The sequence below is a fragment of the Salmo trutta genome, chromosome 4, assembly GCF_901001165.1.
Source record: "Salmo trutta chromosome 4, fSalTru1.1, whole genome shotgun sequence".
In the NCBI taxonomy this organism is placed as follows: domain Eukaryota; kingdom Metazoa; phylum Chordata; class Actinopteri; order Salmoniformes; family Salmonidae; genus Salmo; species Salmo trutta.
In genome coordinates, this window is record NC_042960.1 from 25,253,490 (window position 1) to 25,269,478 (window position 15,989).

The 15,989-nt window shown below is 41.2% G+C and overlaps 1 protein-coding gene and 1 long non-coding RNA gene across 2 annotated transcripts; both read right to left on the reverse strand.

Moving 5' to 3' along the window:
• Window positions 1-4,892: 4,892 nt before the first annotated feature.
• Window positions 4,893-12,426, reverse strand: LOC115192136 (protein yippee-like 3). Its single transcript, XM_029750307.1, has 5 exons — window positions 11,896-12,426; window positions 10,446-10,564; window positions 7,787-7,830; window positions 5,361-5,469; window positions 4,893-5,188 (listed from the first exon to the last, which is right to left on the reverse strand). The coding sequence occupies exons 2-5, from the start codon at window positions 10,560-10,562 to the stop codon at window positions 5,099-5,101; spliced, it is 360 nt and encodes a 119-aa protein (XP_029606167.1). The 5' UTR covers window positions 10,563-10,564; window positions 11,896-12,426; the 3' UTR covers window positions 4,893-5,098.
• Window positions 12,427-14,351: 1,925 nt separating this feature from the next.
• LOC115192140 (uncharacterized) lies at window positions 14,352-14,780 on the reverse strand. The gene is made up of 2 exons (XR_003877883.1): window positions 14,687-14,780; window positions 14,352-14,526 (listed from the first exon to the last, which is right to left on the reverse strand). It is a non-coding gene; the product is annotated as an uncharacterized LOC115192140 (long non-coding RNA).
• Window positions 14,781-15,989: the final 1,209 nt, after the last annotated feature.

A 15,989-nucleotide genomic window follows, 5' to 3' on the forward strand; every position in this document is an offset into this window, starting at 1 on the left:
ACATCATGGGTTTGGGGCTGCTTTGCAGCCTCAGGGCCTGGACAGCTTGCTGTCATTGACGGAAAAATGAAATCCATGTTTATCAAGACATTTTGCAGGAGAATGTAAGGTTATCCGTCCACCAATTGAAGCTCAACAGAAGTTTGGTGATGCAACAGGACAATGACCCAAAACACAGAAGTAAGTCAACAACAGAATGGCTTCAACAAAAGAAAATATGCCTTCTGGAGTAGCCCAGTCCTGAGTCCTGACCTCAACCTGATTGAGACGCTGTGGTATGACCTCGAGAGCAGTTCACACCAGACATCCCAAGAATATTGCTGAACTGAAACAGTTTTGTTAAGAGGAATTGTCCAAAATTCCTCTTGACCGTTGTGCAGGTCTGACACGCAACTACAGAAAACATTTGGTTGAGGTTATTGCTGCCAATTTTGCTGCCACCATTTTAAAGTAGTCAACTGGGTGGGGATTCCTATGAGTTGGGCGCAATCAACCAATGAAGAAAAAAAATGTACTACTTTAAAATTGAGATTGCCTCAATGGCGCTGCACATAGACAGGTTGGCTAACAATGTCACGAAAACGATGTGCATGCTTCCATTGGGCAGAAGTCAGCCTGTTGTTGTGATTCTGGATAGCCACATTTTTAGCAAGAATGACAAACTGCCATGCGGAGAATCGTAAGTGGCTAATTTCAGCTGGTTTCATCTTTTTATTGATACTGTGTCTTGTTTTGACTTATTTCATGTCAATGCTAATATGGCTAAAATTCGTTACCTAGCTAACCAGCAACTGTAACGATGTATTTGAGACAACAAGTGGTCATTGTGCAAATGTATTTATGTTTTCAATAAACATTGGAGACGAAATATAGCTTACACGTGTTGTCAACAATCTACGCCAACCTCATCTGGTGGCGGTGGGGTTATGGTATGGGCAGGCATTAGCTACGAACAAACACAATTTAATTTTATCGATGGCAATTTGAATGCACAGAGATACTGTGATGAGATCCCACGGCCCCATGTCACAAGAATCTGTACACAATTCCTGGAAGTTGAAAATGTCCCAGTTCTTCCATGGCCTGCATACTCACCAGACATGTCACACATTGAGCATGTTTGGGATGCTCTGGTTGAAGTGTATGACAGTGTGTTCCAGTTCCCGCCTATATCCAGCAATTTCTCACAGCCATTGAAGAGGAGTGGGACAACATTTCACAGGCCACAATCAACAGCCTCATCAACTCTATGAGAAGGAGATGTGTCTCACTGCATGAGGCAAATGATGGTCACATCAGATACTGACTGGTTTTCTGATCCACTCTAATTTTTTTTACGGTATCTGTGACCAACAGATGCATACAGTGCATTCGAAAAGTATTCAGACTCCTTCACTTTTTCCACATTTTGTTACATTACAGCCTTATTCTAAAATGAATTTAAAAAATAATTATAATAATCTCATCAATAATGACTAAGTGAAAATAGGTTTTGAAATTTTTGCAAATGTATTAAAAATAAATAAATGTACATATGTATTCAGACCCTTTACTCATTACTTTGTCAAGAGGTTTGGATACAAATACACTGTGTATATATACACACTACATGACCAAAAGTATGTGGACACCTGCTCGTCGAACATCTCATTCCAAATATGAAATTGGTCCCCCCTTTGCTGCTACAACAGCCTCCACTCTTCTGGGAAGGCTTTCACCTTGTGTTGGAACATTGCTGCGGGGACTTGCTTCCATTCAGCCACAAGAGCATTAGTGAGGTCGGGCATTGATATTCCAATATATCCCAAAGGTGTTCGATGGGGTTGAGGTCAGGGCTCTGTGCTGTGCAGGCCAGACAAGTCAACACCGATCTCGACAAACCATTTCTGTATGGACCTCGCTTTGTGCATGGGGGCATTGTCATTACAGTTGGCACTACGCATTCGGACAGGTAGCGTTCTCCTGGTATCGGCCAAACCCAGATTTTTCCATTGGACTGCCAGATGGTGAAGCGTGATTCATCACTCCAGAGAACGCGTTTCCACTGCTCCAGAGTCCAATGACAGCGAGCTTTACACCACTCCAGCCGATGTTTGGCATTGTGGCATTGCGCGTGGTTATCCTAGGCTTTTTTGCGGCTGCTCAGCCATGGAAACCCATTTAAGGAAGTCCCGACAAACAGTTCTTGTGCTGACATTACTTCCAGAGGCAGTTTGGAACTCGGTAGTGAGTGTTGCATCAGTCCCGGAGTAAACATAATTGCACACTCGCAAAGCCGACTAAAAACAAGGGCTGAGGGACTGATGTTGCAAACTTCCCTTGTTTGGCTAATCATTTGGACCACCCGCCAACATGGCGACGGGGATTCCCCCAAGGGCATAAGACGAGGGTAAGTGGACGAGGGTGTGTCTTTTAAGTGTTTGGACTGCAACCAATTTGTCCCGACAGTTGAAGAACTGCTCTGACGCGATGCATGAATGAGCACCCGCACCATGCCGAAAGAGTGACAGAGGCTGCATAACTATCCTAAAAAATCCGACTAGGCGGCACTGCGTGGTTTCAGACGGCAATCTATCCCCGCTCTTCCAAAGAGAAAGTGACCGTTTTTAGTTCCGTGCGGCGATAGAGTGGTGTTTGAATTAGGGTTTATTCTGATGACATGATGATCGTGGATTGGGTGACGTTTGACATAAAAAATATTGTCGCTCTTATACATTAGAATCTTATAATGTAGGCAAACCTACACGCACTATATCTGCGAGCTGTTGTCTGGAGCGCACATGCCAAGACCAGAGTGGGCACATTTGCTATTTAATGCAACAGCTGTGGCAAAATTATTGCTAGAGTTGAAAACACATTGAGAACTTTGGATTTTATTCGGTACATGACAACTTAAGCGAAAAAGTACCTTTTAATGTGCACTACGTCATTACGCACTGCTTTTTATTAGACCACTGGTGGAAAAATGTGCAGATTTTGTTTATGCAAGATTTGGGAATATTCGCCTGAAAATCTTTCACCAATTGGATGGAAACATAGCTACTGTAATAGAAACAACAGGCAGATATATTTACCACATACTTTAATGTTGCAAGTTCAGGTTAAAATAAAACACTTTAATGAAAAGCTTACATAGTCACCATCTGCTACATAATTATAGATATATGCATCCTGTTTGATATTACACAATGCTCTCTAATATGATCAAATAAATGCTTATGTACATGCTGCTCAGTGTTAAGCTGTATTTACAAGATTGATCTCAAATGGAAATAATGTAAAAATGGATATCCAATTACACATCAGAAACAAAAGATTTTACCCCCAAACTAAAGCATTTGCTAACTGTCTAGCAAGTACTGCATCTGATCATACAATCTTTCACTATAAACACACACAAACCATAAAATGCATACCCACAGGCAGCATACAGAGAAAATACCCATACGCCAAAAATGTACACACACAGTATTCAAACTCACATGGGCCAATCGCACAGAAACACTTACAAACTGTGTAATGCTGCAGCCCTTGACATCATTAACAACTGAATACATTGATTGCCATTTAAAGGATAAAAAAACATGACCAATGTTATATTGCTGACATTTTAAAGTGAACTTTAACCACGCGCTCTCACGCAGACACACCCTACAGTATTGCACTTCATACTCCAACAGTAACATGACAGAGCAGCACTAAACATAATTCCTTTTTTTCAACTCTGCTTGTACCATCAAACATTAAGTATGAAGTCTTAAAAAAAACACACACACAAAGCAAGGTAACTTGCTTTTTCACACATTCACCTAAAAACTTCAAAAAAGGGAACAGCCTTCGGGGCGCTAGGTTTTTGCATAACGGTCTAATTGTCTCAACCCTGTGAATTGCACTTAATGAGAGAATTTAGTTTTTTGATGACTGCAATCCCACTCAGACACACAGATTACATGAGTAGGATTTAGTGAGATTGCTAAAAAGTGGTCGCACTGCAACACACACACTCGTAAACACACAACTCACACATGCCCAAGTGTATTCAAACTCTCGCTCACACATACAGCCTGTACTCACTCATTCTCTACCACAATATAACTAAACATTGGGATATCGATATTGACAAAGGTGCTCCCGTAACTGGAGTAGGTTTTATATGAAACTCGTAAAACCTACGAGTGTGTGTGTGTGTGTATATATATATATCTCACACACACACACACACACACACACACACACACACACACACACACACACACACACACACACACACACACACACACACACACACACACACACACACAGAGTATACAAAAACATTAAGAACACCTGCTCTTTCCATGACAGACTGACCAGGTGACTCCAGATGAAATCTATGATCCCTTATTGATGTCACTTGTTCAATCGACTTCAATCAGTGTAGATGAAGGCGAGGAGACAGGTTAAAGAAGGGCTTCTAAGCCTCGAGACAATTGAGACATGGATTGTGCATGTGTGCCATTCAGAGGGTGTATGGGCAAGACTAAATATTTAAGTGCCTTTGAATGTGGTTTGGTAGTAGATGCCAGGCACACCAGTTTGTGTCAAGAACTGCAACGCTGCTGGATTTTTCATGCTCAACAGTTTCCTGTGTGTATCAAGAATGTTCCGCCATCCAGCCAACTTGACAGCTGTGGGAACTATCGGAGTCAACATGGGCCATCATTCCTGTAGAATGCTTTCGACACCTTGTAGAGTCCATGCCCAGACAATTGAGGCTGTTCATTTGGAAGGTGTTCCTAATGTTTGGTATACTCTCTCTCTGTGTGTGTGTGTGTGTGTGTGTGTGTGTGTGTGTGTGTGTGTGTGTATGTATGTATGTATGTATGTATGTATGTATGTATGTATGTATGTATGTATGTATGTATATATATATATATATATATATATATATATATATAAACATATATATAAACATCACATGCTACTCTTGGCAAAGCTGTATGAAGTGACGGAGTGGCAGAGCCGATGGCCCTTACGCAGGGTGAGGGGACACACATTCAGGCCAGGAAGAGCAATGGATGAGGGATGAAACATCAATGAAAACATCTCCCTTCACCGCTCAGTCCCAGCCGTTGTCCTTTATCATGTGGGACAGCTCAATTATGAACTTCCCTTCCTTGTACTTCTGACTCAACTCAAAGGCCTGCTCCTGTAGGGAGAGGGATAGAGATGGTGTGGGGGATAAGAGGCTGGAGTGAGTAGTAGACAAGCTTAAAAGACATCTACATTTTTTAAGGATGGGGATTGAGGATATTATTTGAGTTATTTACAGTGTGTAGACATCGATAAGTAGCATAGTATGTGTGTGTGTTTATCCTTACGTATTTCCAGCCCAGTGTGGTATGGCAGTTCTCACAGTAGATGTCTGCCACAGCGTGGAGCCCGGTGAGTAGCAGCCTCTCCTCGGCAGGACCACAGCCCACGTTCACCCTGAAAACACCAGGAACAAGAACCACAGGTCAATTACCGACATGGTTCCCTGCCACAAATGTCTGTTTTGTGACCTGACCTAAGCTTATCAGATTTTCTGGTCACCCACCAGATAAGCATACAGTGGGGGGAAAAAAAGTATTTGATCCCCTGCTGATTTTGTACGTTTGCCCACTTACAAAGAAATGATCAGTCTATAATTTTAATAGTAGGTTTATTTGAACAGTGAGAGACAGAATAACAACAAAGAAATCCAGAAAAATGCATGTAAAAAATGTTATAAAATGATTTGCATTTTAATGAGGGAAATAAGTATTTGACCCCTCTGCAAAACATGACTTAGTACTTGGTGGCAAAACCCTTGTTGGCAATCAGAGGTCAGACGTTTCTTGTAGTTGGTCACCAGATTTGCACACATCTCAGGAGGGATTTTGTCCCACTCCTCTTTGCAGATCTTCTCCAAGTCATTAAGGTTTCGAGGCTGACGTTTGGCAACTCGAACCTTCAGCTCCCTCCACAGATTTTCTATGGGATTAAGGTCTGGAGACTGGCTAGGCCACTCCAGGACCTTAATGTGCTTCTTCTTGAGCCACTCCTTTGTTGCCTTGGCCGTGTGTTTTGGGTCATTGTCATGCTGGAATACCCATCCACGACCCATTTTCAATGCCCTGGCTGAGGGAAGGAGGTTCTCACCCAAGATTTGACGGTACATGGCCCCGTCCATCGTCCCTTTGATGCGGTGAAGTTGTCCTGTCCCCTTAGCAGAAAAACACCCCCAAAGCATAATGTTTCCACCTCCATGTTTGCCGGTGGGGATGGTGTTCTTGGGGTCATAGGCAGCATTCCTCCTCCAAACACGGCGAGTTGAGTTGATGTCAAAGAGCTCCATTTTGGTCTCATCTGATCACAACACTTTCACCAGTTGTCCTCTGAGTCATTCAGATGTTCATTGGCAAACTTCAGACGGGCATGTATATGTATTCTTGAGCAGGGGGACCTTGCGGGCGCTGCAGGATTTCAGTCCTTCACGGCGTAGTTTGTTACCAATTGTTTTCTTGGTGACTATGGTCCCAGCTGCCTTGAGATCATTGACAAGATCCTCCCGTGTAGTTCTGGGCTGATTCCTCACCGTTCTCATGATCATTGCAACTCCACGAGGTGAGATCTTGCATGGAGCCCCAGGCCGAGGGATATTGACAGTTCTTTTGTGTTTCTTCCATTTGTGAATAATCGCACCAAATGTTGTCACCTTCTCACCAAGCTGCTTGGCGAGGGTCTTGTAGCCCATTCCAGCCTTGTGTAGGTCTACAATCTTGTCCCTGACATCCTTGGAGAGCTCTTTGGTCTTGGCCATGGTGGAGAGTTTGGAATCGATTGATTGATTGCTTCTGTGGACAGGTGTCTTTTTTTACAGGTAACAAGCTGCAGTTAGGAGCACCCCCTTTAAGAGTGTGCTCCTAATCTCAGCTCGTTACCTGTATAAAAGACACCTGGGAGCCAGAAATCTTTCTGATTGAGAGGGGGTCAAATACTTATTTCCCTCATTAAAATGCAAATCAATTTATAACATTTCTGACATGCGGTTTTCTGGATATTTTTGTTGTTATTCTGTCTCTCACTGTTCAAATAAACCTACCATTAAAATTATAGACTGATCCTTTCTTTGTCAGTGGGCAAACGTACAAAATCAGCAGGGGATCAAATACTTTTTCCCCCACTGTATATATTTATTTTTTAACAAGAAAGGTGATCATTCTATCCAGAACCTAATATTTAGCCCCAAATCGGAGGGTGTTTGCTATGCACCAGTTGAGAAATGACATGCTAACTACTAAATGGGGCGGCAGGTAGCCTAGTGGTTAGAGCGTTTGGCCAGTAACCGAAAGGTTGCTAGATCGAATCCCCGAGCTGACGAGGTCAAAATCTGTCATTCTGCACCTGAACAAGGCAGATAGCCTAGGAACACTGGGTTATCATTGTAAATAAGAATGTGTTCTTAACTGACTTGCCTAGTTAAAAAAATAAATTCAAACTACAGCAAACAGAAGGTAAATATAACTCAACTAGAACGTGACATCCACTTTTAGGATAGTGAACTGGCTTCAGGTTGCATTGTATGACTTACAGGACTAGAGTAAACACACTGAAAGGAGAACCTGGCAGATGCATGATAATGACAGTGTACTGAGGCTTGAGTGGTAACTAAGGTAGGACTGTGTTTTAGGGACCTAAAAGGGATACTATTTTGCTTATTAGTTATGGGTACACTGTGTAGGCTATATGGCCAATACACTGGATGACAAGTAAAGATACTCACACAGAGTTGAAGAGGTAAGCACGTCCCTGGCTACCCTGAAAAGACTGGACGACAGAAAAAAAAGAATGAACTCAAATGTGCCACGAAGACAGAGAGAGAGCGACAATGCAAGATCATATTTTTTTTTTTTTAAATTTTTTTTTTAAATCGGTGGTTTTAAAGAAAGTGTGACATTGAGGTAACGTTTCTCAGCTTACAATGCAACAGAGGACTGTGGCTGTTTCCAATGTTATTGATATGTAATATAATTTCACACAGCAAACCAGGGGTTGGAACAATTTTCCCCCCCCCAATCGTTTGGTTCTAAACAAAACCACAAATGTTTTGTTTTCCAACCAGCAAAATAAAGCTCTGAACTAGAGGTCAACCGATTAATCGGAATGGCCGATTAATTAGGGCCGATTTCAAGTTTTCATAACAATCGGTAATCTGCATTTTTGGACACCAATTATGGCCGATTACATTGCACTCTGAGGAGACTGCGTGGCAGGCTGACTACCTGTTACGCGAGTGCAGCAAGGAGCCAAGGTAAATTGCTAGCTAGCATTAAACTTATCTTATAAAAAACAATCAATCTTAACATAATCCCTAGTTAACTACACAATGTTGATGATATTACTAGTTTATCTAGCTGTCCTGCGTTGCATATAATCGATGCGGTGCCTGTTAATTTATCATCGAATCACAGCCTACTTCGCCAAACGGGTGATGATTTAACAAGCACATTCGCAAAAAAAAGCACTGTCGTTGCACCAATGCGTACCTAACCATAAACATCAATGCCTTTCATAAAATCAATACACAAGTATATATTTTTAAACCTGCATATTTAGTTAATATTGCCTGCTAACATGAATTTTCTTTTAACTAGGGAAATTGTGTCACTTCTCATGCATTCTGTGCAAGCAGAGTCAGGGTATATGCAGAAGTTTGGGCTGCCTGGCTTGTTGCGAACTGTGTGAAGACCATTTCTTCCTAACAAAGACCATAATTAATTTGCCAGAATTTTACATAATTATGACATAACATTGAAGGTTGTGGAATGTAACAGCAATATTTAGACTTAGGGATGTCACCCGTTAGATAAAATACGGAACGGTTCCGTATTTCACTGAAAGAATAAACGTTTTGTTTCCAAAATGTTCGTTTCCGGATTTGACCATATTAATAACCTAAGGCTCGTATTTGTGTGTTAGTATATTTTAATTAAGTCTGATTTGATATTTGATAGAGCAGTCTGATTGAGCGGTGGTAGGCAGCAGCATGCTCGTAAGCATTCATTCAAACAGCCCTTTCCTGCATTTGCCAGCAGCTCTTCGCTGTGCTTCAAGCATTGCGCTGTTTATGACTTCAAGCCTACCAAATCCCGAGATTAGGCTGGCAATACTATAGTGCCTATAAGAACATCCAATAGTCAAAGGTATATGAAATACAAATGGTATAGAGAGAAATAGTCCTATAATAACTACAACCTAAAACTTTTTACCTGGGAATATTGAAGACTCATGTTAAAAGGAACCACCAGCTTAAATATGTTCACATGTTCTGAGCAAGGAACGGTAGCTTTTTTACATGGCAAATATTGCACTTTACTTTCTTTTCCAACACTTTGTTTTTGCATTATTTAAACCAAATTGAAAATGTTTCATTATTTATTTGAGACTAAATTGATTTTATTGATGTTCATTCAGTATATATATAGGCCGATTAATCAGTATGGGCTTTTTTTGGTCCTCCAATAATCGGTATCAGTGTTGAAAAATCATAATCAGTCGACCTCTACTCTGAACCGGTTTGAACCAAAAAAAGTACCGGTTTATTTAGTTCCTTTCTGTTCATTTTTTTACCTGTGAAATCAACAGTTTCTACATTTAGCTCATTAAATGACTTCACCAATCAGTGTGGATAGAGCAGGAAAGCTAGTTGTTTACATGTGTGATGGACGGACAAGTGTAGCCTATTTCGCAAGATGTGACTGAAATGTTATGGGTCGGGAGAGAGCAAGAGGGTTGCTATGACATCCATTATCTGAATTAGATCCACAGAATTATACCTAGGCGGAGCAGCTTCTATGAAGGAACTTTGAATGTCCTTTGAGCTAGCAAGCTAACGCTTGTGTTTGCAGAACGTCACCAGAATAAAAAATAAGTCCAACGTGAAATGTGATAACTAAGCATAGTTAACTGACATTGAAAAAGTAAATCCATTATTCTCTAGCTAATTAAAAATGTCTATCCTGTCTTCTTACATCAGTACAGTAGCCTATGCTTTGGAGGGGGGAGGGGCAGATTGCCTGTGCATGTTTAGGCTAAGATTTTCAGCTTGCAGACAGACAATGGAATACATTTCTGAGTGATAGAGAGGGTTTTGAAAAGGTGCTTTGTTGCATTTTATTTGTGGGACTAGAAAAAAAATGCCTGGAACGTAAAATAACATTTATTAACCGGTTTTCATGCTTTTAAAATAACGGTTCTGTTATGGAGCAGTATGGATCACTTTCGTTCCCGGTTCCGTTTCTGTTATTGAAAAATTACATTATTTTCCGGTTTTCTGTTCTGTTCCCTGAACCGGGTTCCAACCCCTGCAGCCAACACATAGGCTTATTATTCAATTATATGGAATTTAACCCACTGGCCATAAATGGTCCCTGTAGTCTCACCTTGGAGATGAGGTCATCATGGTTGGCCAGGTGTGCTCGGCAGTGAACACAGCTGTACCTGCGGTGGCACGAGTCTAGGTACGCCTGGAACGTCTTAGCCTTTGTCAGCTTCACCATGTCTGAGGAGATAAAGAAAACAGAGAGACTTAGCGTTTAACAGGAAAACAGGAGACAGAGAGGATATTGGGCATTACAGGGGCTCATAACGCTAGGCTACTCTTAAATGTGATTGTAGTAAACCCTAAATTTCACTATTTGTGAAGTTTAGTAACTATGAGAAGATGCCTTTTCGTAAGCTTATTTGCCAAATAGGGTTAGGCAAATTTGGGTAAACAACACAATCACAAAAAGCAACATATGATTCCCATGGCTTTCAACTGAAAACTGGAAAATGCAAGTGAAAGAAACAAGTTCAACAACTTTTGGCTGTCTGTCCTCTTCAACGCTGCAAAAAAGTAATGCCAGCATTGTAGAAAACACATGCACTCAACTGTTAATTTCCTCCATTTAGGCATGACAGGTCACACCCTGAGTGTCAAAAAATGTCAGAAATAATCAAACAATAATGAACTAAATGTATTATTAGGGGTGGGAAACAGGTCTGGGCGCATATTAGTGACTTAACTTTAAGCCATATGCATGTCTAATTCGCAGCACACCTCCTGGTACAATTACAGCAGGGTCCGTGCTATCAAGCGATCCTCCGTGCTATCCACGATCCTTGGAACGTCCCTACCCATTTAAGTTTACATTTGAAATGTTTTAAGTAAGGGTTTACGGTTAGGGGTTAAGTTTTGGGTAGGGACGTCGCAAGGATCCCAATAACTCTGACCATTGCACCAGACAGAACACAACATGCATTGACCTACTTTACTGTACCAGCTAAACCCGACTATGTATGGTCAGAGTCAGTAGCGCTCCATAGATGGATGGGGAAAATGTGTTATTTTTTACTCAAAAGTCTTATGTCATTTAAAACGGTTAAATGTTAGTGTGAAAATCCATTATTGTAGCTAGAGTAATTTCAAAATAACGCCGCAGTATTAATGCCAGCGCATACACAAGAACAAGCAAAACATCACTCTGAACCTTGGAATTTTGCTGGCCTGCTAACGTTAGCTGACTCGCCCCACATTCTGACAAAGCAACCAGCTAACGTTAGCTAACAAACGTTACTGTTACATAGGCAGCTAGCCAATAATTCCCCAAAACGATGCATACAGTGAATTATTCATCGACAGCCTTCCTCTGTGGCTAGCTATCCATTTTAGCCAACTATCGTGAGAGACTAGCAAACATGTTGACGTTAGCTTACTAGCTAGCAACTGAACCATAATCTGGGTTTAGAGAAGACGCTGAACATGTTTACTGTAAACCCGCCATTTCAGGTTTAGCTAGCAACCTACATGGAAGGAAATACAAGCGCAATAGAAAATAGCTCTGGACTCACCTAAAGTAGTTGTCGGATTTTCAGTGGAAGACCTAATTTGAACGAAGATTTGACCAGCAACTAAGATGGTCAACTAAGATGCATCAGTAAATTGCTAAATCGTCTAGGAGATCACTTTTTCCAGCAAGAAACCATCGGACAGATGGATCCAAACAAACAAGAAGAATCGTGGTGCAGATTTTCTCTCGGTCTCTCACACTTGACAACAGGAACAAGTTTTTCTCTGAGATGAAACAGTTTCGTGTATGTTGTAGCTAAAATGACAATAGCTACTCCGACTTAAGTTTTGTGTAGATAGGATATTTTCGTGGTGACTGACAAACTTGCAATATTATGCAGCGTTTGTTTACAACGCTGGTTAAGGAGGCGGTACCAAAAACGTCACCAGCTACAAAACAAATCCCCAAAGACCAATGGGAATCGTCAGATTGACTGGGGGAATGTAGGTCGAACAATTAGGTTGAATTTTTACTCGTTTCTATGAGGAGATTCGACCGGGCGCCAATGTAGGCATGTTTTGCACTGGCTAAAAGTTTATTGAATTCGATTCCAGGCATGGTTGTGAGCCATGTTTCTGAAGCATGAATAATGCTGCCTTGTTGACAACATAACCAAGCGGTGCAGATTTGAGCAGGGCGCTTCTCTCTCACCCAGTCACATGACGGGCTATAGGCATATTTAACCCGGGCCAGTTTAATAGAACTGCCATAGTTATGGTACTTTCAAGACTCTGCCATAGAGAACTCGAAAAAACGTTTTTTTTTCTTCAGATCATGACGTCAGTGATCTTCAGGTCGGAAAGTCGGAGCTCTAGAAAGATGCCCGAGTTTCCGAATTGTAATTCCGAGTTGGATGACCTTTCAAAACTATTTTTCCCAGTCAGAGCTCGTTTTTTTCCGAGTTTCCAGGGTTCTTGAACCATTGGCATCTGCGTCCAGAGATACTTTTGAGGAGATGGGAAGCTCAATTGGAATCGTATTTACGCACATTGTGTAAGTTGCAAATCAACTTTGTCAATGGGCAGCTCGGTGCATTCTGGGACAGATCACTCCATCAAGGAGGAATGGAAGTCAGTTGGGAACTAGCTCAAAAACTCAACATTAGCACGAATTACGTGAACCACTGCAGGTTAGTGGCGCCTTAGTTGGGGAGTACGGGCTCGTGGTAATGGCTGGAGCGGAATTAGTGGAATGGTATCAAATACATCAAACACATGGTTTCCATGTATTTGATGCCATTCCATGTCCGAGCCGTCCTCCCCCCAGCAGCCTCCTGTGAAGAAGAAGAAGTGCAACATTACAAATATTTTCTGAAATGTGAAATGATTAACTTGCTCTCTGTAATGTCGTATAAGCTTTTAAATCGTGACTTTACATACCTTCGAGATTACCTAGTCAGGTTTCTCGACATAGAGCCCCATAGTGGACGTGTCATAATACCTATAAAACCTAGCCGTCAAACAGGGAAATGGTTATAATCGTTTTTCCACCATTCATTTTTCCCATAAGGGATTTTAAAAGCAGGTCTGTGTTTGTGTAACAGTGTAGGTTCCGTCCCTCTCTTCGCCCCAACCTGGGCTCGAACCAGGGACCCTTGCACACATCAACAACTGACACCCCACGAAGCATCGTTACCCATCGCGCCACAAAAACCACCCTACTTCAAGTCTCAGAGCGAGTGACGTCACTGATTGAAACGCTATTAGCGCGCACCACCGCGAACTAACTAGCCATTTCACATCGGTTACATTTGGTGTGGGCTTACCCTGGCATGATGTTTCAATAACTATGTAAATCTCTCCTGGATAAGGTGACTTATATTTGTCTCTATTTATCCTCAGATTCTAAAATAGTAATTAGGATCAAAGTAGACATTGTGCAAGACTACAAATCCCTGCAAGCTCCTGCATGTCATCTCAAGCTGACACCTTTGCTAACAGGTATTGTGACAATTTTAAAACTTGCACAAGACAGTTCACAGAATAGTCAATTTAAAGAAATGTAGCCAATTTATTCATTACTAAATTTAGCTAACATTAGATAAGTTAAGAATTTAAGATAACTTTCTGCCCATATCAGATATGTGCATGTCCTGGGATTTTGTTTTGTTACCCACAACCTCATACTAATCACATTAGCCTACGTTAGCTCAACCATCCCGGGGGGAGAGACTGACACGATTATCAAAACGTCACACCAGGGTAAACCTACATGATACCAGTGGTGGAAAAAGTACTCAATTCACATACTTGAGTAAAAGTAAAGATACCTTCATAGAAAATGACTCTAGTAAAAGTGAAAGTCACCTAGTAAAATACAACTTGAGTAAAAGTCTAATTGTATTTGGTTTTAAATATACTTAAGTATCAAAAGTAAATGTAGTTGCTAAAATATACTTAAGTATCAAAAGTAAAAGTACAAATAATTAAATTCCTTATTAAGCAAACCAGACAGGACAATTTTTAACATGTTTTATTTCTTTTTTATTTACGGATAGCCAGGGTCACACTCCAACAGTCAGACATAATTTAAAAACATGGCATTTGTGTTTAGTTAGTCCGCCAGATGAGAGGCAATAGGGATGACCAGGGATGTTCTGTTGATATGAGTGCAAATGGGACCATCTTCTGTCCTAAGAAAGTACTTTTGTGTGTCAGGGAAAATGTATTGAGTAAAAAGTACAGAATTTTATTTAGGAATGTAGTTAAGTAAAAGTTGTCAAAAATGGAAATAGTAAAGTACAGATACCACAAAAAATTACTTAAGTAGTACTTTAAAGTATTTTTACTTACCACTGCACAATACACAGCCCTTATTTGAAGTATTTCTGAAATCGCTTATGGGAAAAATTAATGGTGGGTATTATGACTAATTCGGTGGTACTGTTCATATGCTAAACGGAACTAGGAAACTCAGAAATTTCCGGAAATGTCCGAGTTTCTTAGGTCCGACTTGCACATGAATGTGGCGTCAAAGCCTGACTTTTAGAAGGGATTGCTTGACGATTAGTTTAGCAACCGCATGACGCAGAATGACAACTTGAACGCGATTGGTCAACAGTCTGCTAGTGGGGCATTATACATTTCACCATTCATTGGCCACTGGGATTCCTATCTCCTACTTTCTAAGTATCTCTGCTGAGTCAAAAACAACCAGATGTTCCGGTTTTCAGGGGAAATGGAAAGAGAGCATGTGACTCAACTTCCTCTTTTGGACGTTAACAAGGCTACTCCACTGAGGTAGGACGACTCCTTTCTATGGCAACGCTCCATCTGTTCTCCTCCTCCACATTTACTGGATTGGTTGAACAGTGCAGAAGAGAACCTCCCCCGACAAGTTTTTTTTCTCGTCAAGACCAGTATGTAGGGGAACTAGTTTCAGGCATTTCTACTACGCATGCTAAGCTATATAGAAGTCATCTGAATTGTGTCCATGTTGTCCTTGGTCACGCATGAGAAAGATCATAGAGATCCTATAAAATTCCATGGATATGATACTGTAGCTCAAGACAGTATACTAGCTACATAACACAATAACTGTAGGCCCAATAATAAAGCCACTGGATAAACAAGGTCAAGAGCGCTGCACTGAAAATTGGTTATATGTCTTTGCTGTCAAAATGTCAAAAAATTGGTGATTATTAGTGAGCTCGGCCGCAGGGGTGGACTGGGACAAGAATTTGACCCTGGCATTTTATCCATACCAGCCCACACCACTGCTCGTGCCGCCAACTCACCCCCACCATGGGGGAGTGGTGCCCAGACCTACATCCACACCAGGCTTGACTCTTCTGACATTCACATCCACTCGAAGTTAAACTTAGACACAGGCAGTAGTGCTGACACATAACATTGGCAGTTGGCTTACTAATATAGCCACACCATCATAGAGCCACAAACAAAAATGAAAACAATGGAGTAAATGCAACTCTGGGGGAAATTATTGTTCTAAAAACAGTCATTATACATGAACAACATGATTAGAAAATTACATTAGCTAAAGTTTGACTTGTACTCAGCTCTCAAGTCTGAAATTCTTATCTAGATTTAGATGAACCAGTCCAGTGCCCTGTGTTTCCAGCTCTTATTCATTGTG